Here is a 24,107-nt window from a genome sequence, read left to right as displayed (position 1 = left end):
CTACACAGATACAAAGAATACAGCCAACCAAAGTGGGATAGCATTTATTGTTCCTGAATTTAATATCACGGTAGGGAAAAGGATCAGTGCCGATTTATCAGTGTACACAGGAGAAATGGTTTCAATATTGTTAGCAGTCCAGTGGATTGAAGAAATAAAGCCACTAAGATCTGTGATATGTTCAGACTCGAGCTCATCACTGGCCAGTCTGCAAGACAGTCACTCAGAATGCAGACCTGACATTCTGATAGAGATCCAGCAAACATTATTCAGAATTATTATGATGGGGCTTATGGTCACATTCTTATGGGTACCAGCGCATCATGGAGTTAAAGGAAATGAAACGGCAGATAGGACAGCAAAAGAAGCAACAAGGAGACCGATGGTAGATATGGTTATTAGTGTTAGTAGGACGGAGCTCAAGAGTAGAATACGATAGAAAATGAAGGAAAGGTGGCAAAAGCAATGGGAGGAAGAGAGGAAAGGGCGATGGTTTTACAAAATCCAAAGGAAAGTGGGGAAAATGAGAAGTACAGGACGAAACAGGAGAGAGGAGACGGTTATATCTCGAGAGGCGTGTAAGACTGCAACTCTGCTTCCTGGTCCCAACTCTGGATAGTCATATTATGGGGGGTTTAATTAATTTGTCCATATTTCTAGAAATGAGAGCTGCCGTCTCTCCTTATAAGACCAGGTTTCCTCCAGAAGGTTTGCCAATTATCTATGAAGCCCACATCGTTTCTGGGACACCACTCAGACAGCCAGCAATTTAAGGAGAACATGCGGCTAAACATGTCACTCCTGGTCTGATTGGGGAGGGGACCAGAGAAAACTACAGAGTCCCACATTGTTTTGGCAAAGTTACACACCGATTCAATATTGATTTTAGTGACCTCCAATTGGCGTAACCGGGTGTCATTACTGCCGACGTGAATTATGATTTTACTGAATTTACGTTTACCCTTAGCCAGCAGTTTTAAATTTCCTTTAATGTCGCCTGCTCTGGCCCCTGGAAGACAATTGACTATGGTTTCCGGTGTCTCTAGCTTCACATGTCTGAGAACAGAATTGCCAATTACCAGAGTTTGACCCCCGACGGGTGTGTCGCCGAGTGGGGAAAAACGGTTAGACATATGTATGAATTTGAGGAGTGGACCCAAAATGCTGACACAAAGGAACGTGAAAGAAAATTTGAATATTAACAGAAAGCAAGCCGTTTATTAATCTCTACTTTTAAGATTAGGCTTCAAACTTTCCTTTTTGCTAAAGCATATAGTTAGGGCTGGATCAGGTGACCCTGGATCCTCCCTTAGTTGTGCTGCAATAGATGTAGGCAGCCGGGGGATTCCCATGAAGCACTGAGTTTTTTCCTTTCCAGTCACCTTTCTCACTCACTGTGTGTTAATAGACCTCTCTGCACTGAATCATACTTGTTATTAATCCACAGCATGTCTTTGTCCTGTCTTCCTTTTCTCACCCCAACTGGTCACAGCAGATGCCCGCCGCTCCCTGAGCCTGGTTCTGCTGGAGGTTTCTTCCTGTTAAAAGGGAGTTTTTCCTTCCCACTGTCGCCAAAGCGCTTGCTCATAGGTGGTCCTATGATTGTTGGGTTTTTCTCTGTATCTATTATTGTGCGATCTACTGTACAATATAAAGCGCCTTCAGGCGATTGTTGTTGTGATTTGGCGCTATATAAATAAAATTTAATTAAATTAAAAGATTACAAAACAAAAGGCAGAGGTGAAGCTAAACAATAACCTAACCTGGGGAAAATATTTTTTATTAAAAAAAAACAAACCATGAAACCTGACATGGATACAAAGATACCTGGAACATGGAAACGTGGCACCAAAGACAACAGATGACCTGACACTGAACAAATGAGGACAGGACTTACAGTGGCTTGCAAAAGTATTCGGCCCCCTTTAACTTTCCCACATTTTGGCACATTACAGCCACAAACATGAATCAATTTTATTGGAATTCCACGTGAAAGACCAATACAAAGTGGTGTACACGTGAGAAGTGGAACAAAAATCATACATGATTCCAAACATTTTTTACAAATAAATAACTGAAAAGTGGGGTGTGCGCAATTATTCAGCCCCCTGAGTCAATACTTTGTAGAACCACCTTTTGCTGCAATTGGATTCCATTAAAATTGATTTGTGTCACGGCTGGGAAGGCGAGCCGTGTGGTGTGGAGGAAGGAGGACCCAAGATGCAAGCAGTGGATGAAAATGCTAGTGAAGTTTATTTACAAGGTGTAGTGGCAAACAAGCAGTGGGGCATGACAAATAACTGAAGACACCTAAACTGGGAAGAACTAAAATAACAGACCTGGGTGCATACGACAAAGGGATGCGCGGCAGCTGCCGAGCAGGACACCGAGTAACAGGCAGGAGAACACACAGGGCTTAAATACACACACCAGTAATCAGGGGATGAGAGACAGGAGGGCAACACGGCTGGGAGGAATCAGAGCTGACGGGACAGGGGAAACGTAAACTGAACACACTCACATCAGACAGAGACCTTCACAATAAAACAGGAAACTCAGACACGGGGAACCAAACAAGACACAGAACTAAACAGACAGATTCACAAACAGACGGGGTGACAGCATAGACAGAGACACAGACGCAGACTCAGAGGCAGACCAAATATAACACATAGAACTCAAACAATAATAATAATCATCATCATCATCATCATCATCATCATCATAATAAACTAAAAGCGCTGGGTCACCGACCCAGGACCATGACAATTTGTGTTTGTGGCAGTAATGTGACAAAATGTGGAAAAGAGGGACGAATACTTTTGCAAGCCACTGCAAGTACACAGAGAGATAATGAGGGGATGAGGAACAGCTGGGACAAGGGGAAACAAAACTAGACTCACTGCATATAGGACAAAGACTTTCCCAATAAAACAGACATCACAAGGGTAATCTAATAAACAAATGAACTTAGCAAACCTAAAGAACTTATAAATAAACATCGACATCTAAACAAACTAAAACTTAAAACGCTGGGTCAACAGACCCAGGAAAGTGACAGTAAAATCATTTATTATACACATTATACTTATTTTCTTAAATTGCTTATCTATTATCTGTATTTTAACTTGGGGGTCTAGGGGTGCTGCATGTTTATGATAACACACTGACAATATCAGGACAATTTTAGCCTTACTCTATCAGTGAACAGCATGCCCATGCTAACTTAAACTAGACCAGCAAGCTAACCCCATGTGTATTAAGTGTTACTTCAGAATAGGAACCAAACAAATTAACGGAACGAAATTAACTGTAACAGCAGTTTGCAAAACATTGTGACAGTTCTCAAGTGTTCCTACCTCAAATCCAGCACGTGTTGCTGTGTTTTTGTTGTTAAATGGACGAGGAGAGACCGGTGGCTGGTGAGAGGATGCAGCATTTCGTCAGTGGAGCATAGAACGACGTCTCTGATTGGTCAAAAAGTGAGTAAAGATGCATCTGATTGTTCGAAAGCGTCAACCAAAGAGCTGCTGGTCACGGCAAGATACAAACTCGCCGGAGCTCTGCGTGAACGGCACATCCGGGACCTTCAGCACTCAGGAGAGATTTATCTTGAGGTATGTATTTACCTTTGATATCCATGCGTCGACGCAAGCTCCGCGAGGTAAAGTTGTATGTTTAACAAGCTAATTAAGGTTAGTTAAACGGAATTAAAACAATACACAACCGATTTGAACAAATTGAAAGTGGTGAATGATGATAAATGCTAAAAAATTACTTAAGATTTATCTTTAACAATAGATATTAGAAGTTAAATTTAACTGTTTTTAAATTCCCACCGGAGTTAAAGGGACCTGCGGCCTTGCATGTGCTCTGAATCTTCAAATGCAGAGACAGTCAGTCTAAGCTCAGTGTAGCTAACTGCAACACACTTTTTTTTTTTCAACACAAGATATGCTTGGGGGGATTTAAATGATAATATTAATGTTTTCTTATTCAGCACAAATCAATAATATTATAGTTATTTGCTCACGGTCTGGGTCTCTGGCCCAGCGTTTCTGATGTTATTCTAAGGTTTTTGAGTTTCTTATGTTTAATGGCGGGTTAGTTGAGTTTGGCTTAACGTTATTAATATCGTTTTAAGGAGTTTATGTTAGGGCTGTATATTACCACGTTTGTATTTTCATGCCATGTTTCCTGTTTTATTTTGAAAGAGTCTGTTGCGTTCAGTTCATTAATCTCACTTCCCTGTTGTATCAATAGAATCATTTGTGCAAGCTACTACCCTGCTGTCCCTCTGTCGTGTCTCAACCTCCAACAGGAAAGTAGAAGTCCTCATATGGTAGGACCAGTGATTGTAGTGTGTGTGTTACACTGTCCTCATATTGTTTTAAGCTGTGAAGGACAGGAGTGTGTTTCAGTTGCCTTCCTCATGTGGTAGGACCAACAACTCTAGTGTGTGTTACACTGTCCTCATATCGTTGGGTAGCAGAACCGTACAGTGTTAAGTTTCTATAGAATCTGGTATAAGGAAGTCAGATCCTTCTGTAATAATATTCACTGATACAAATATGATCTGTAGTTAATTAAATAGTCGGGATTTATACTAGAGAATGTTTCTGACGTTATATTGTTGTCTTTTGTTGCAGACACCAGGTGCCGAGGTCCTGTCTCAACCTCCTTCAGACCAATTGGTGAGTGACACACCCACTTCATTCTTCCAACAGGTTACACATTATTTTTTTGTATTTGGCATCAAGTATATGTGTCAGTTGGGCCTAGTGCATAAATTAAGTGCCCTTTGATTATATTAAAATAATCAGTTTGATTGAAAGTTTCCCATATTCAACATTAGCATTACTTGTTTGTGAACATCTTAGGAGAAAGAAATTGGCATATCATTTGTTAGTCCTAACTTTCCCTTTAAAGCATCAGCTTGATCTTTATTCCTACTAAATTTGATATTTCTGTGTTACATTGTCCTCAGATTGTTTTAAGCTGTGAAGGACATGAATTTGTTTTTTTTTTTAGCCTTTCTCAATTGGTAGAACCAACAACTCTAGTTTGTGTTACATTGAAACTGAACAGCAGGGATGTTTGTCATGAAGATAATAACACTCTATCCGATTTCAAACAATCACACTGTGATGAGTATTATTAGTAGATTATGTTCACATGTAAAATATTCATATCAAATGGTAAATATCCTATATTTATATAGCGCTTTACTAGTCCCTAAGGACCCCAAAGCGCTTTACACATCCAGTCATCCACCCATTCACACAGACATTCACACACTGGTGATGGCAGCTACATTGTAGCCACAGCCACCCTGGGGCGCACTGACAGAGGCGAGGCTGCCGGACACTGGCGCCACCGGGCCCTCTGACCACCACCAGTAGGCAACAGGTGAAGTGTCTTTCCCAAGGACACAACGACCGAGACTGTCGGAGCTGGGGCTCGAACCGGCAACCTTCTGATTACAACTCTTGAGCCACGATCGCCCCTTAGCCCCTTAATGTAGAATTACACACTGCCCAACGCTGACTTTGCCTACAATGCAGAGAAAAAAGCAAACAGACCTATTGCATGCATTGATTCTCATATTTCACTGTTACTTTTCAAATGCTCAAGGACCAAGTATTCCGGGGGTTCCAAGCCACACGCTTTACTCAGCTGCCCTGGACAACATGAAGGGCACCTCTGCCTCAATCACCCTGGACAACAAAAACATTAGCAACACTTCACCAAGAAGGGGTAAAGGCACCCAAATACAAAATGTTTTAGGTTAATATACTTGTGATCAAAGAACAAGTTTGTTTTCAGACATGACACTATTCAGAGCTTTTATCATAAATCATTTCATCTTATTTGATTCCCAGCAGAACACAGCACTTCAAATGGTTCATTCCAAGCATCCTTAAAGGAGCAATAAGCAATATCTTTTCACTGCTAGGTGTGCTGTTTTGCACTGCCTGTGAACCAAACCAAAGTCTATGGCTGGAGATCAACACAGAGAGAGGGATTGTGACTTCATGCTGTACTCCAGATGTAATTACACCTCTAGTTCTTCACATAGTCATTTTTAATTCCTTCAACCTAAGTATGATGAATTGTGCTTATTGCTCCTTTAAAGTGCTCCAGTAGAAAGCAAGGTTTAAGAACATTTTGTATTCACATTATAAACTAGAATATTTTCTATCTTTTCTTGCATTCACATTAAGATATTTTCTTTTGTTTCCATTTATGACAGCTGGGACGGTGAGAAGCAAGTGGACAAATGATGAAGTGAAGGTTGCTGAGCGGCATGTTTCACTTCATAAAAAGCTGCAAAGTACCAGGTAAAAAGGAATGTGACTGCTGCCTCCAAGCAGAGCCGGCAGCTCTGAAAGGCAGAGACTGGGTTGTCATAAGGTACTACAGCCACAACAGGATCATAGCATTAAAAGAAAGATGCAAGAAAAAAAGAAACAAGCAAGAGAGATACTTTGTTACTTCCACAGTTATGTCAGTATTGCAGTTTTCTGTATTGCATTGTTCTTACTCATAAATCTGTGGTTTATGCTGGGTGCTTTTTGCAATTAAATGATAAAAAAGGCAGATAATGTTCCATGTTTTTATTCACATGAACATTCACTACAAAATGAATTAATGCATTACAATATCAAGACTTAAAAAGTAGACTGACCACATTTGACCCATGTCTTTTTTTTTTTTTAAGTCTTTACACAGCTCAGATTTACTGTTTTATTAACACATAAATGTCTGATATTTCTGTCAGAAGTTACCCAACTGGTGAGCATTACTATTGTGCATCCATGTCTATTATATTGTAATCTCAAAAGGAGCCAAGCTAAAAATGCAGAACCTACCGTTACCTGGTCCTTATAAGTCATGTATACTTGAAAATTATGTGTTTCCATGGGCTTCACAATTCACCTAAACATGAAATATCTGTGTGTGACCTTATGGTACTCATAAGTCACATAAACCTGACAGTGTCCTCACAAGTAGCATTAAATTCAGGTTTGACCAAAATTTAGCCCTAGCCAAAATCTCAACAGATGGGTGTGTTCCTGGAAGCATGGGTCAAATTTTTTGAGATTCCCATGCCTCTAGGACCTTCGGAAAGGCACGTTCCCATTTGTCACATTTTTGTCATACGTACTGATATATCACGAAAACACGTATGTGTGTGTGTGTGTGTGTGGATATCAGCATTTTACTCACAGAATTAATGACTGTGATCATTAAAAAAGCAGTGTGATGCCTTTGAGTGTTTCAGGCTTTGAGAGTAGGTCTGTTTCCTGCATTACAGGTTAGTTGTGATTTAAAGTGTGAATAATCTTGCTTTAAGAGTTATCATCAAATTACAGAACAAACTCAGCACACATGTTCACACAGAATACAGAAGAAAAGGGACTGCTTATTTTGTTTTAACCACTTACATTGTATCTAATGAAGTGACTGCTGGAGCTTCTTCTGTGTGTAAAAATTGCCACCCATTAAGTGGACCCACCACACAAGACTCATGTGGGTTGAGGCATGGCTACTAGACATTTGCAAATAGGTCTTTTGACCAGGCCTGGCTCCAGGATGTATCCACGGACTGAAGATGGTTGCTAGATTTTATCATCACAGTCATCACAACTCATAAATATAAACATTGTTTCTTCATTTTTAGTTTGAGTGTTCTAATGGGTTTTGTTTACAAAAACAAAACCATAGTGATATAACATGTAACACCAATAACATCAGTTTTCTAAATGACTCCATAAATAAAGAAAAAGACTGCTTTAATAGCCATTTCTTCCTTTGCTTTCACACTTCTAAGGTTGACAGCTGTAGCCTTAACTGACATCCTGGAGCCCTATGGTTCGTCTTTCCCCCCTGCTGTTCAGTATAATAATGTGGAACATCATAATTATATAGTGGATCAAAAGTGTCTCACTATGCTAAAGATATCCTTCACCAATAAAGATTTGTTAAAGCCCAGAGATCTCTTTCCTTTTCCTACATTTTGATGAAGTAGAAAACACTGCCAGTGTCACTGTGTTAAAATAAATTATTCTCGTTTTATTTGTAACAGTTTCCTCTTACCCAGTTAGACACCAGCACTCCCTTAAACTGAGCAGCCCTGCATGGAGCTCAGTAAAAAAACCCAATTTTGATAGATGTAAAGCTTGAAAACGTAGGAAATAAAGCCTACTCTTAACTCTGACTCCCAGCCAACCATAGCACCACAGCCCCATCTTAGTAATGCTACAAATAATTATGTTGTCCTGTACAATCATTAAATTCTTAGTCAAGTGTTTTAAGTCGCAGACCACCAAGTCACAAAAACCTTAATTAACACAGAGATTGGGGAGATTGTGTATTAAAAAGAAGCAGTGGTAACTTAAAAGAACAAGGTAATTAGATTTATTAACATACATCCTGCAGCATTATCGCTGCTAGATATTTTACTGTTCTGCTTCCATGTTCTCCCGTGTTGTTGTGTAGCTGTATTCTTTGTTTATTTAGTTCTTGGCCTCTTTATCAGACAGTGTGTCCTTTTTTATGTTCTCATTAAACAAATTACATGGGTTAATTTAATTGAAGCTTCTAAAAGAACAAAAGCTTTAGGAAAAAGTGCTCCTGTTACAACTAAGGGAGTTTATTGTGCTGGATAGTTGTACACGTGTAGTTCAACGATTAATATTGACTTTCCACTCTATTTTGGTTTTCTTCACATTAGAGTTTATAACATTACCTTTGCTTTTACTGCTGTCTTACTCTTGTACATGATCATAATATGCTTTATTATATTTCCCATTCATTTATGTGTCTATATGTTGTGATTCCTGTGTGGGAGCCAGAAAGCCTGGATAAATATACATTTTATTAAAACATTTCTGGAAATGGTATGTCAGTCAGAACTCTGTGCACATACAGCAATGTTGATCCCTACCACTGGAAGCCAAATGTCCTCTAGTGAGATCTTTCTTAAGTTTGACTGACTGTGTCAAGCAGGAGGACGTGGGTGTAACAATACAGTGTATTTTCTATTTTGTAATAGTTCCCACTATTAGTATAGAAATGTACAAAAGTTGCTATTAAATAAGAAGAGAAAATTATATGGCTATTTAGCCTCTTTAATGATACAGCTCTTTGTGCACTTTATAAGAAAATGTAATAAATAAAGGAAACCGCAGTATTTATTTAGTAATTATTAATAATCTGCCAAAAGTGATGAAATTGCATCTCTTGGCTTACACTGTGGCTGTTAATAGTTTATTTGTAAAGTTTCCATTGTCCACAATCAGAAAATATTGCGTGAGCATGACTTACTTTAATTCCTATTTGCTTTTTGTATATTATTTTAATTTAGCAATAACATGGGAACAGATGTACATCATTATGTGTCTGAACAACCACACTGAGCTGCTGAAAACACTATAAACTAGAAACCTGCTCTCATTACACCTGAGGTATTTGGCCTCCAGTGATCAACACTAGCACATCATGATGTACAGAGAGACAGCTGACATATAGTCCTCTGAACCTCACTGAGCCTATTAGTGTGTTTATCTTGTATGCATTTGATTTAGCTGGCAGACTCTTGCTTCTCATTTCCTCAACCCCCAGCATGCTCAATTGAACCATCATTTTTTATATTCTGTTTGACATGATTTCTTTTTGTCCATAAATCAGTTTAAAATGAACATTAATTTAACCTGAACTACAAAAGTAAATAATAAATATTTGTCCAATATATGTTCAGTAAGTTATCTGCTGTACATATGAGCTACAAGTTGTTTACAATCTGCAGCATGTTTACACTGATGTATATTCATAAATAAGAAACAGGATCATGACAGATCTTAGATGACATTCATGCAATCTGTTCTCGCCGGGAAATCACAAGCAAACAAAATGGTGTATCCATTCTCCCTCATGAACATTTTGAAAGCTGCACAGATTAATACTGTTGCATTTCTACAGTCATCTTCCCTGCATTGTTTGAGTACATTCCTGTTACATTTACACCATCAGCTGTTGGTCTGTGAATTAATGCGGGAGCAGGACTCAGCACTGTAGTGCCCATGTGCATGTGCAAATGCATGGATAAAATAGAACCCATGCAAACTTTACACAGGCTCTTATTATTAACATTTTGCAGGCCATACAGTCCTGCAAAAAACTAAGTACAACCCCAACTCTTGCGGGACCGACTACTGTTCTGCTACATCAACAACTCGGATGATATAAACATGGCTGAACAGAATCTAACTGGCAAAGCACAGAAGGCAAAACTAAACATAACACATGTGAGAAAATAGACTATCAAAATAAGACAGGAAAAATAAACTCAGAGACAGAGACCCAGACTCACGACACATAAACTTGCTGCGGGAAGAGAGTATCAAACAAAGAGACATAATCAGAATCAGAATCAGAATACTTTATTGATCCCTGGGGGAAATTATTTTTTGTTACAGTGCTCCATTATAAACCAACATTAAGACAAGACAGACAATACACTAACTAAGAATAGTAAATGGTAAATGGCCTGTATTTGTATAGCGCTCTTCTAGTCCCTAAGGACCCCAAAGCGCTTTACACAACCTGTCATCCACCCATTCACACACACATTCACACACTGGTGATGGCAAGCTACAATGTAGCCACAGTACAATATATACATATATATACATACATAACTAAGGAGATAAACAGATGCAAACTATGATTTTGACATGAAACTATCAACTAAACAAAGGTCAAAGGTAAACAAATGCAGAGACAAAGGCTGGGGCTCGGTCACTCAGGCACAGCTGGCGGCCGGCGGAGCTCACGGGCGCGTCACTGCAACTCCCCCTGGCTTCTGCTCCGCGGCTGCTGAGTGAACCCTCATCTGGGACTCTCCTCAGCTCTTACTGGAACAGTGGCGCGGCTGCCCCTCTGTTGGTCTTCCATGGTTTCTTGTGTTCTGGGGGCCTCTGGATGTCTGGAGTTTTGATCTCCTCCATACCTGCTTCACACCCTGGAGGACGGGGCTGTGGCCCCCCCACACTCCCTAGCAGATCGTTACATGAAGAAACCTTTGGAATACAAGCGCGCTGATCCACACAGGTATGCACACGGGTGTTCACTGCTCGTAGACCCAAATTACACCTTTCTTGGCTGCTACTTCGAAGCACATCTGTCCTGCGTGCTGCACAACAACATTGAATATTTAGTATTTACTGCTGTTTACACTTAGCTAGATTAATGCGATGGTGTTGTGTTTAGTATGTTGCTTTGTTTTGTTTTGTTTTTTTGTCTTTTTTTGCTTGTTTTCTATTCTTCTCTCAACAGGTGATCCAGGAGATTTTTATTTTTTTTCTCCCCCCCTTTCTCACTGTCCCTCTCCCCTTCTGTTTTTCCTTTCCTTCCTCTTTCTTTCTCCCTTTCCTATCTCTCACTCATGTCTGTCCCGTCTGTAACATCTGAAAATAAAATATAATAAATAATAAAAACAAAGATCGACCAAATGGACCAATACGGCAATGCCACGATGATCCATTTGGCAAAGTAAATCCATTGGGTATCCTTGTTGGTCTTCAGACAACAATTCTGATGGCTAAAGAACCAAATGGGACAGGCGGAAAAAAAAAAAAAAAAAAAAAAAAAAGAGACAAAGGCTGACTACTCACAGAGGCAAGACATGGTACAGGTGATGCAAGAAGGGACTAACGCTAGCACAAAGAACATGACATTTAACTATGAAGACTAAGTGTTAGAAGTAGAACCTTCATTATTTCAAGTCCAAAAATAATTTTAAAAATCCATCAAAACGCATGGATTCTCATGAACTCACACAATATGTGCATATCATTGTAGCTAATATAACGGTTTGTTGACAAAGGTGTCAGACTGACAGGCTCTTGAGGGCCCTCAGTGCTCTTTCCAACTGTCAGATGAAGCCAGACGGGACCCTGGAGACCAGTGGCTGCAAACCAGCCACATCTTGTATGGACAAGGCTCAGAAGATCCATCAAAGAAAGCAAATAACAGCTTGTGATTCAGAGGCAGAAGTGGAAACAGGATTATAAGATGAATATTCAGAAGGATAGTTTGTCTAAAGATTTATGCATATCTCTGTTGCAATATTAAAAAGGGTCGCTGTTTCATTTTCTGGGTCATTGTGTTTGGTAATATCTTATTGTCAACTCTAAATGCATGGTTTGGAGGAGCGACATCCTGTACCCTGATGTCCACTCAAACAGCTCCTGCATCCTGATAAGTTCTCAGAAGCCTTTGTTGGTTTTGTCATGCTGTGTTTGAGTTTCTTGTCACTGTTCTCTTGTCAGTTTCCCCAGGTTGCACTTAGCAGGAGGTTCCAAATACTTTCAGCCTGCAAGGCAAATCCGACAGTTTTCTTATTGTTTAGCACTGTCTGGAAATGAGGGCTTCATTAAAGAGATTGCAATTTGGACTTTTGGTCCTGTCTTGCTATTTTTTCCAATAACATTTTTGGGGCATTTTTGACAGGTTTATAAGGTTCTTACAATATATTATGCCAATGTATTTAATATTTCTCTATAATCCATACAGTTATTAGTCCCCTTCACCACCAGCACTCTCCTAAAGCATTTATAATCTATATTCTTCTTTTTTTAATCTTGTCTCCTTCCATTTGCCATCTAGCCATTCATCCATCACACTAACAGTCACTGGAGTGCCAGATTATTTATTCTCACCTTTCCAAGTTTCTAATTATCCACACAGTCAAGTCTCACAGCACCAAAGCTGTGTGTTAGCAAGGCAGACACTGAATTTGACAAATGGAAGAAGGTGCATCATCAGGATCTATTAGGGTCTTTGTAATTACAGGGCTGTAATAACCTCGGTAAAAGTTTCACATCTTAATATAGTTTAATACAGTTCCATTTACAGTTTTCAGATCTATAGATGTTCAAACATTTTGTAAAAGTCAGTCAGTCAACCAATCAGAACGTTGGACATAACTTTAAGAATTGTCATCATCTTTATGCGTCTGCCGCAGCTACGATCATTAAACAGTGCCACAAAAATGATTACATAATAGAAGGTGCAGCAGCATAGATTATTTTCTCACCTCAGCAATGACTAAAAGTTAAAAGCAAACCAAAAAGTAAGCTCTGAATGGCAGTACACGGTAAACACCAGGCTAGTTAACTGGATTTTGAATTTATTCATCATTTAAATGTTAACTGAGAAGAACTTGCAAGGTGGTTTCAAAACCTGTAACGCTGATTATTAGCTGATATCAGCTGATACGCTGATATTAGTTGCTTCTTTAGATTATGCAGCACATTCTCATCCTGGGCCATCACGTAATTCCAGATTGTCAGATGCACTTGTGTCACACATAGTGCCTTCTGGCATCAGGGCCTTTATTCATCGAGCGAGGCAATGCTGGCCGCCAAAAGATAATGGCCCCCTTTACACACCGGATCATGAGCCAGGAAGGGTAGCGATGGACCGACACTGTGGTTAATGTCGCGTTTGAAATTTCTACCTTTCATTTCCCTCAGTTGTTTATTTGTATGATTTTTATTTGGTTTCATATACTGGTGGGGCTTAGATCCTACAGACTACTTGCTTATGATTAGGAGAAAATTGTGTCTTGCCCCTTCACAAAAGCAATCCTGCACATTCAAAAATGACAAGTTGCTAACGACAACTGCTCCTCACTGGTGTGTCGCAAACCAGGGCCAAAGCGCACCTTGTGCATTAACTATTCACTTTAAAAAAACAGCATTGCATCACACTCAGAAATGAGTATGGGCTGCTTTTATCCATGTAGTGTAACATTACAGACACTACGTGATTATGACCTTCAGTTAAAGAGGTTTAATAAACTCTTGTTTTGTTCGTAATGTTTTTGAAGCACCTTACTGCTCAGTGTCTCTGCGGTGATTTCACTGTCCTTGCTCATCTCCACAGTTAAGTTCAAGGTTTTAGGTAATAACACGCAAGAATAAAAACCACTCTGTAACAAAACACAGCTACTTGAAAGCTGTAGTAAATGCTATCATGGAAGCCTCGATGTAGCTTTAACAAAACAGTTGACTGACTCACTGAATCAATAGGATTCATCTTAGTGTAAACATGAATCATTAAGTAAATTCTGTCATTAAATGAAGGTATCAAAGCAGACTGTCAGTAGCTGCCAGTAATTCAGCTTGCATTCAGCTGGCAGTCAATCTTATAATACAGTTGGAGATCTCAATCTTTTGTATAGGTCAAGACTTTTGTACCTGAACACTCTACATTAATCTTTTCGACAAGATCTCTTTTGATGGTGATGCTACACAGAGGAGACAAAGGATTTTTTTTTACAGCCGGTAAGCAGGTTAGACTCAAGCACAGGACTCAGAAATCAAAGTTCAGTGCATTTACAGTGAAATAATTACACAATAATGCAATACAAAAAAGGAGAAAAGTGCTCCAGGCATCCAGGAGGGAAGGGAATCTACACATCTAATAAGCCACAAAACACACTTTCTCAACTCAGGGTTGGGAGAAGAGAATCCAGAAGCCGCACAAACACACAGAGCAGAAGAAGCCAGGGTTTCACAAACTGTGTAGTTCAACAATCCAGCAAAGAATAACAGACCAGAGGTGGGAACCCGAGATGAATCCCACCCATGAACACAGACTACTACAAACAAATACAGATAGATGAGAGAGGAGAGAGAAAACAATTATGGCAAGGATCATGATCTTTAACACCACATGTATTTGAAACATGATCGCTGGATAATCATAACACACAATGAGTAAGTGTTAGATGAGGTGGCTCAAGTAAAATGTGCCACTACTACTGCTGTATGGGAAGTGACATGCTGACATGCTGGAAGCACACTAAAGCCCTGTCTAAAATATCATTGATTAAGTCAACATAAATCTAAATATTCCACCATACTGTGAGAAAACTGGCCCAAGACATAGAAAGAAACTTTACACTGGATGTGAAATAGGTGTCTGCATATTCACTACCATTATAGTGTATCTTGATCTTGGCTGAAATTTTGACTACAAAAAGAAGAGAGTCGTTTTCTAAAACTACGAATTCTAATAAAGACACATGCTTTCATTATCGCTGGCTCAAAATTAAAAGTCGTCTGTGATGATTTAATTGAAAAGATGAAAGTGAAAAGATACAGGCATGTTTCTCTTTTTTTAAAAAGAAGGCTGGAAAGAGGAGCAGTGTTTCATGAAAAAATGGTTTGGTTTGTAGAAACATCAACACTTAAGGTAGTGAGAGGTGGCTAGTCATCAATGCCGTGATCTAATTTGCTCAAGTTAATTGCACCAAGTACTGAGTACTAATTAGACAATTATATACTTGTGGTAAAAAATGATCCATGCAGCACCTTTAAATGATTTTAAATTCTCCCATTTATCTTCAGTGACAGCTGAGCTCTGTGAATTCTCTCTGTGCTTATCTCCATATTTCCACCTGCAGTAATTTGGGAAAAGATGAAATTACTTGTTTGACGTGAACATTTGTGCAGAACCTGACGTCCTGATAGCTCACTGCTCCATCCTCTCCTTTGGGATGATCTCTGCCGCTCTGACTTCATGGCTAATTTGACAGATAAAAGGTGGAGATGTTAACAAGCAGCTAACACAATACGAGTCCCTCTGCTCCACACTGACAGTTATAACGTCTCTGAGTATGTGAGTGGGGCTTACATGTAAGTGATAGGTCGACTGCACTTAAACTGATCACTGCATGAGCCAGCTTGTTAGCCCTCTGAGTTCAGCCTAAATGGTCTTCATGCTAACAAGCTATACATGATTACACAAAGTACTTGGAAAAAAGAGACAGTGATAAAACCGCAATCCGCATTAATAAACAAGCTAAATTAGCCAAGAGGCTTTTTGACAGAAAGGTTAACGCAACAGGATAAAGAATAAAAACAGTGCAGTCTACGATAAAATATCATACTTAGAGTAAAAGTGCAACTGGCACATAATGAGGGCCTTATACTGTGAGTCCAAAAATTGTATATATAAATACAGTGTTGGGGAGTAACGGAATACATGTACCGCCATTACGTATTTAAAATACAAAATATGAGTAACTGTATTCCGTTACAGTTACCGTTTAAAAAGGTGGTATTCAGAATACAGTTACTTTGTTGAAATAAATGGATTACACTGCGGTACTTTCCTGTTTCATTTTGTCGCGGGTCAGGACTGTTTGGGTTTTGTTTGACAGCTACGTTCTGTTGTTCCAGGCGGCAGCGTTACGGTTGCCATGGTTACAGGGCGACGCTCTCTCTCTCTGCGACTGTGTGTTTCCTGGGTGAGAGAGCGCCTTTTCTTTGTTGTTGTTGTTGTTGTGCTAAGCTAACAGGCAGAATGCTACAAGCATAGCTCTAAAGAATGTAGCATCATGTTCAGTGTAGTCCGTGTTGCAGGGAGAATGGACTGCCATACACGTTATGTGTCTGTGAGCGAGGAGGGAGAAAAAGGGGAGTGGAAAGGTACGAGTTGTCATCGAGGAAAAACGGGAGCTGGAAGCATGTAAATATAATAATAACCACTTCAGCCAAGAAGAGTGCCTGACGAGCCCAGTTGTAAGTAAGCTATTAAGACTCAACTGTACACTTTGTTCGTGTTTTCCTCCGAAAACAATAAGTTCCGTTGGAGCAGCCTTTCAATGCCTCTCTCTGTCTCTTGCAAGAAAAGTTGACCCACACAACAAAGTAAAGCTATTTTTCGGCTGCGAGCCGACAGGGACCCCGCCGTATTAGTCAGAGGTCCCTTTACTACAGTTCGGAGTCGTGGACCTTCAGTAATAGTAATAAATCATACAGCAATAGTACATTCACGTTGTTGTAAAAAGCATGATAATATATTAAGTAATCCAAAGTATTCAGAATACGTTACTGTCATTGAGTAACGTAACGGAATACGTTACAGAATACATTTTGGGGCATGTATTCTGTATTCTGTAATGGAATACATTTTAAAAGTAACCTTCCCAACACTGTATAAATATATACCAAAGTGAATAAAAGTAAAGAGTAACACAGAGATTATGCAAGAGGGTAGCACAAACTACATTAATAAATAATATGTACACTGTAAATCTAAGAAACTGCTGCAGGAGGTTATACTCCAGTGGAATGTTACAGAGTGCTTGACAGGTGTGTCCACCTGTCACAGAGAGAAGAGTTATTGTACAGTTTCACAGAGAACCGTCGAATGATTTCCTGAAGCATTCTTTATGGCAGCAGGGTTGAAGAAGTCTGAGGGAGAATGAGCTCTGCTGCCTCAGTAGTGTGGAATGAAGAGTGGAGCTGAGATGGATTGTCTGTGATGGAGAGCAGTTTGTTCAGTGACCTCTTGTCCCTAACTGACTGAAATGCCTCCAGATTCTGGCCAGTGATGGTTCCAGCTTTGGGAATTGGTTTGTTGATCCTGCTGGCATCTCTAGCATTGATGCCGCCTCCCAGCAGACAACAGCAAAATACTGCAGAAGGTGTCTGTAGTCTGGTGTACAGATTGGTAGAAGATCTTCAGCATTTTGCTGCACATATTAAATCAGGGATGCCAAACTCATAGTACATAGTAGACCACTTACAGCTCACTTTAATCTTCAGTGGGCCAGACCAGTGAAACTCTCCTTATGTTTGGCTCCACTGCATTAAAGGATCTGAGATTTCTTTGAAAGAAGAGTCTGCTCATCCCCTTATGTGGACAACGTTACTGTTGGTCCTCAAGCCCAGTCTGTAATGTAGGTAAACATCCAAATAACTGCAGCAAATCACTGTTTCCACCTTGTGTTTTGTCTTCAGAACTGCCTTAATACTTTCTCGTATTTATCATCTTAACTCTTTCTTCATAGATTCAACAAAGTGCTGGAAACATTCCTCGGAGATTTGGACCATATTGTAGAGCAGCTTCATGCATTTACTGCAGATTTATTGGTTGCATTCAAGATCACAATTTGAGTTCAGTTAACTCATCGTCATGTTTCATTGTAATAAGTGGTTATCGGAGTTACTGTTGCCTTCCTATCAGTTCAAAGTATTCTGACCATTGTAATATGACCTCTGGCATCCAGACACCCAGAGAACTGCTGGTCACTGGAAATTTCCTTTTTTTAGACCAATCTTTGTAAAAACTAGTGATCATCGTGTGGGGAAAAATCCCAGTAGATCAGCCGTTTCTGTAAATGTAGCTATTTATATTAATGAGCAGTTGAACAGCTGTACCTAAGAAGAAAGTGGCTGGTGAGTGCACACTAAGCTAAGAAGAAGATGTTTACAGTGATCCATAACCGAAAATATAATGTTTAAACAAATGCAGTTTTTAGCAGCAATCATTTTATCACCAGAGATACCAAAGTATGCAGTAGTTTCAATGATTTTACTTCAGCATTAAGCACTCTTGAGACTCATTTGCTGTATTAGTGGCAATCCCTTTATAATTAAATGGTATTTTATGGTTTTAATGAAAACATTGCAATATGTCAGTGGCATCTCTGATCGCGGGTCCTTTAGGGATGTGTGATGACCTAAATCCTCTCCAATCTCTTGCCAATTTTACATTGAGAAATATTATTCTTAGTGTATCTGTTTGCGCACACAATCTTTCACATAGTGGTGAAAGACTGTGTCTTCCTTTCCTTAAGGCTCAGCCTCTCTTGGGTGCTCTTTTTAAATCAGTCATGCACATGAATAAAATTATTAGCTGTAAATTAAAATTTCAATGTGTTTTTTACTCAAATATGTTGTTGACATCAAATGTAATTTGTTTTTCAATTTCACTTTTTCTGACTGCATGACTGTTTTTTCCACTGAAAACATGTCCCAGGCTTGCAGAAAAGTCATCAGTGTAGTAAACATAGTAAAACTGAGCATAAAAAACATATTTTTTTCATTAAGCTACAAAAAGCAATACAGTTTCTCTGAATGTTCAAGGATGTAATCATTTCAGTGTAATATACAAGGCAAGCTCAGGTGAGAACTTTTTTAAGTACTGGCTTCTGTTGGCTGCAATATTTCCTGGCAGAAGAACAGAGCAAAGCTGCTATTGAACCTGGAAATGTGTAACTAGGAAAGATTTCTTTGTTAACCACATAACAAAGAAGTGTTATAAAGCAGTATATGCAGTATAAAGCTTCCCTTTATACTGCATATACTGCTTTATGTCACAATTTCAAAGATTTTCAACTCCATTAAAGTATAATGTCACAGATAATCAAGTGCCATACATAACATGGTGGCATCAACAAGAATGTACAGATATTTTTTAAATGTAATGTAACACCATAGCTTCAGCTTAACCAAAAAAGTAAATGTGTCTGTTCAGCCACTGAGCTGATTATCATTTTACTATTAGAGGCTAAAGTAGTATGCTTCTGATTAGTCAAGTGTTTACCAGTAAGGCTTCGTTCAGAAATCAACCAATGTTCCCAAATACATCACTGTTAATTAATACTTCATCTTATTAACTGTCGCCTGGGGTGAACACACATACACCCACAGTAACATAGAAAATGATTCACATACACAAACAAATGCAAATTCCTGTCTATGAGTGCGTCAGGGGGAGTGTGTCAAAACATTTTCCACTGAAGTGCCCAGAGCAAAGCATGAAAATACAATAAGGGTCATCTGACCTCGACACTTTACAAAAAACTGATGGGAAGCCTCTGTACTGCAAAGTGAAAGATTCAGTTTGCACATGGTCCTCTCTGTGTCTGCTGAGCAGTTTTGAAGGATGGAAGACTCTAAAGGGGACACCAGAGGTTGGAGGTCAGACTGAACAGAAAGAACTGAGAAGACTTTGTGCAGCATGTTTGTGCTTTAAAGCCCTAGTGTGTTGCTGGGTGTGTACACCTTATCAACATTTGATACAAATTCGTTGTTTGTTTGTTTCATATCCTCAGTATGAATAATTAAGGAATCCAGCAGAGAAACTGTGTTAATAAAGTAACAAAAGTTTTAGAACAACCCAATTTTTCCACTTTTTTATTGAACATTATGCAATTTAATGTCTCATCACACTCTGAAATGAAAGCATAATACAAATGGGCAATTAGAGTTAAAAAGAAATCATGGAATCAATTTATGGACCAAAAGAAATTCTAAACTTTTGACTCTTCTGCAGTTCTGACCTCAACCCCAGTGAAAATTTTTGTGACCAAGCTGGTGACCAGCATGAGGAGGAGATGCCAGGCTGTTAATGGTTCTTTCATTTTTTCATGGGTAAAACCCACATACTTAACACTGCTGCTCAACCTATGAATGCATTTTCCTCATAAATATAGCCTCAAATAAGGGGAAATAAACAGGTTTTCCAATGGTGCAAGATTTATTGCCAATAACACTTACACTTAATTACACTTCAGTCTGTACATAATTATTGGTTTTGAAATTTGAATGGATTGTGTATACTATTCCTGTGTCTGACTTCCTGCCCTCATAATCTCATCTGTACTGTTTAAGTTATCTTCCATGAAAAATGGACCTGGCACCATTTATTAGTGAAACTGGGCAGACAAACACTTCTAGTAGCACAATCTCTAAAATACAGCTCGTCTGGAAGAATAGTAAGCATTGTCTTGAGTGAGAGCAATTGGCTCCAGCAGGCACGTCAAAGGCTAATTTATTCTCAGGAAGAGAACTGCCTTTAGATTTCATGTTAAATTTCCCTTAACTATCTCCAAGAGAAAAAAATGTACACAAAAACAAACAAACATAAAAGCACAAAAAAAAGCATTTCTCTGATTTTATAATAATGCATTTAAGATGATTGATTTTTGGAACATAGGATCCAGTTAACCATGCCTGAGACAGACTTAAGTTGAAAACACATTACAATAAACACAAATGCCATGCTCCAATGAGGACTGTCCATCTCATGACAGCGCCGACCATGCTGCTTAAAGAGAAAGGGAAAAGACTACCTAATGCACAGCAGCTGTGCTAATCAACTCCAAGGAGCACTGCTCCCTGAACCAATCTGCTCCACCTCTCCCTCTGCAGCTGAGAAACACCACACAATGCTTCTAGAAAATGGTCTAAAAAAATCAATAAAAAACAGACTGCAAGTCCCGTCACACACATTTCCCAACAATAGTACAATTTATAATGATTTGTTTGCCCTGTGTAGCATCTAGCCACAGATATTTAGTATGTATTCAAGAAGGCTCTTATTAGTCAAAACTAAATCTTCACAATAGAAAGAAAGATCACTACAATTAGACTCTATTCAGACCTAGAGTTCATTAACACCATCTAATCAGTAATTGCTCTGATGGGCTGACATTGATACAATAACTGGATATGTTAAGAAGGCTGATTGAGCGGATGAGTCCCAGTTTCTTGTGAGCGTTATTATTCATAATATTTGTGTAGATTTGACAGTATAAATATAATAATCTTTGCAGATATAAGAATATCCAGACTCTGTAGACAAGGAACAGTTTGTCTTCTGAGCAACACTGACCAACAGAAGACTGTATGCATGTAAGTAATTTGTGCCTAATGTCTAATTTATCTTTGCACTGAATAGTATCAGTAAGTATAAGACAACCTTTTTGTTTGCTGACCCAATACAGCCAAAAACAAACAAATACTTGTCACATCTCTAAAAATATAGAACACCCAAATTGGCCAATCGCATTGTCCCCTGCTCTCAGTTAGGAGACTAGACTCACTATGGTTTGTTAGGTGCTTTGTCCAGTATTTGTGTGTGACTTAGCACCAAGCTAAGTAGAAGTTTTGACTAAATACACCGATCACATCTTTGATTGCACCCTAATAATGACCTAAATGATAAGATTTTTCTTGTAGTCATTTATTGTGAGGCAATAATAAAAAAAAAATTAATTGGTTCTATTGGAAAAGCGACAATATACAACATCAACATCATTGTTTATCTATGTCTAAGTTTAAAATTAGAGATTATTCTGTACTATGTACTTTCTCATTAAGTGTATGTAGTGTTGCATTAAAATTATTATTATTATTATTTTTTTGCATTTTACCCACTGTGATGATGGTAGATCTTTCATCAAAGGTCTAATACACACCTTTTTACAGCAAATACAAAGTGTGCGGTGTTTCAATCTGGTAGATCTAAAATGACGGACAACGTCAACAACAGGAAATACCCAACATTGTTTTTTTACAGGGCGTGATTTACCTTTGCAGTAATTGCAATGCTAAGTGGTATTACACATAGACATACACATACGCGCACACACACGCATGCTGCCCACACGCCCAATCATACACACATGCACATGCTGATGAACAGAAAAGCCTGCAATACATCTTGTACACGCACATACTCGAACTCTATTACAATGTCTGCCTGTAATTAGAGTCAAGGTGACAGAGTGCGCACACACCAACACACACTGATCACTGTATCTGTCAGTGAGTTAGTTAACCTCATTTACTTTGCTGAGAAGAATTCTCTCTGGTCCCTGCACAATCAAGAAATATTGGTCTGCATCTTTTGTTGTTTTGGTCTACTGTCTATCCATTTATGCACTTTCATAACAATAAATGTACCAGTATATGTGACCAGACTATAATAAAAGCAACATTTAAAAAAGTACAATAAATGAGTTACAACTGGTTTTCAACAAAATAAAAGTTTAACTAACTTGTTATTCACCCCCATTCTCATAAACATGAGTCAGCTGTGTCTGTCTTTGTGTTATAGGATAGAATAAAATAGAATAGAATAGAATTGCCATTATACACATGTATGTTGCATGTGTTATGTTATACACATAACTGTGTTTTTGGACTGGTAGTGTACAATAACTTCTCAAATTTGGCTGTTCAAACCGACTAATGGATTAACCTCCTCTTTCAACAAAATAGAAAACAACAAAAAAAAAACAATGCGCACTAAATTGTGCTCTTAAATAAAAGTTATGCAATGTAAAATTTCTTACTAATGCAATGTTTGCAGGATTTTGTGACACGTGTTCAGCTGAAGAAAATGACTTATTTACACTTTTATTTACAGTTTAAGTTGGACTTAAATAAAAAGCACTGGATGGATGGAAGGATCCATTAGAACAGACTGAGAATTATTCTTGTCATCCTTCTGCACTACTGAATGTTTCCACATCTAGAGTATTTATCATAATTATACTCATAGTTGCAAAAACAAAATGCTAAACACTCAGTAATGCCTCTGCATTGCCAAGACACTATGTTTCTCCAGCAGAAATGCTCTGTCACCCAGAATATAAATAATGAATTTTGTTGGGGTTGTTGAGTCCAATTTTTAACTTTGAAAGGAGCCTCCTGCTAGGCGTTATGCAAAACTAAACTGATTACTTCCATGCTCCAGCTCTTTATTTAAGACACAGATGGAAAGATTTATATCAGCTTTGAAAATAAATAACAAATTAGTTTATTTTCATTCCTCTGAGTGTGAGTAACCAAGTGTGACTTGCTTGCTTCTCTCAATATTGGTGTGAACTGCACAGAAATTAATGTAGAAATAAAGGTTCATCTGTTAAGTGAGACAGAAAAAGAAGGATGTCTCTAAAGCTTATAAAATCATGGTTGTGGATTACCCTTTAACATTGAGGTCTAGAGGGAACTGAATCTGTTATTTAGTCACGCCCAGAGCCTCGTTCTACTCAGTGGCAGCATTACTGATCGCTGTGCAATCAATGGTAAAGTTCTGAGAAGAACTGGGTCACTCATGCAGGAGCGGATCTAGAAGGGTGGGGTGGCAAGTGCTACCCTAAAATGATCTCTTGCCACCCCAAGTGCCACCCTAGTTTTGCATATGACAGCGTTATTTATTTAAAAAAAAAAGACAGCATTAACACTGTGAGCGTAGTTACAGTTAGCAGTGAATATAAATGCTAAAACTGAATATATTGCATAGTGTTACCCCCCTCCAATATTAACAAATGGTTCAGCCCATAGCGCAGACCGGCTTTTTTCTTTTTTTCAGTATCAAGCGACGCTTATGATTGTACCAGAGCACACCATAGGAATTTCAGATTTCACACAGGTGGTTGGTTGTTGCACTCTGGAAATGGAATGACACGCTGCACCACCAAATCCAATAACTGATTTACAGTTTTTTAC

At 38.8% G+C, this 24,107-nt stretch overlaps 1 protein-coding gene across 1 annotated transcript in view; it reads left to right on the top strand.

Moving 5' to 3' along the window:
- Window positions 1–3,492: 3,492 nt before the first annotated feature.
- Window positions 3,493–24,107, top strand: part of LOC146632528 (uncharacterized) — a 43,989-nt gene continuing 23,374 nt past the window's right edge. Inside the window, exons 1-6 of the mRNA XM_085353526.1 lie at window positions 3,493–3,617; window positions 4,264–4,342; window positions 4,650–4,694; window positions 5,628–5,757; window positions 5,957–6,103; window positions 6,254–6,341. Coding sequence (XP_085209652.1) covers window positions 3,493–3,617; window positions 4,264–4,342; window positions 4,650–4,694; window positions 5,628–5,757; window positions 5,957–6,103; window positions 6,254–6,341 — 614 coding nt within the window. The remainder of the gene's footprint in view (window positions 3,618–4,263; window positions 4,343–4,649; window positions 4,695–5,627; window positions 5,758–5,956; window positions 6,104–6,253; window positions 6,342–24,107) is intronic.

Source organism: Diplotaxodon limnothrissa, linkage group LG5 (assembly GCF_057381915.1).
Source record: "Diplotaxodon limnothrissa isolate DT_005_m linkage group LG5, D_limnothrissa_male_GT1.1, whole genome shotgun sequence".
NCBI classification, from domain to species: Eukaryota; Metazoa; Chordata; class Actinopteri; order Cichliformes; family Cichlidae; genus Diplotaxodon; species Diplotaxodon limnothrissa.
This window is presented reverse-complemented; position numbering and strand designations above follow the sequence as displayed.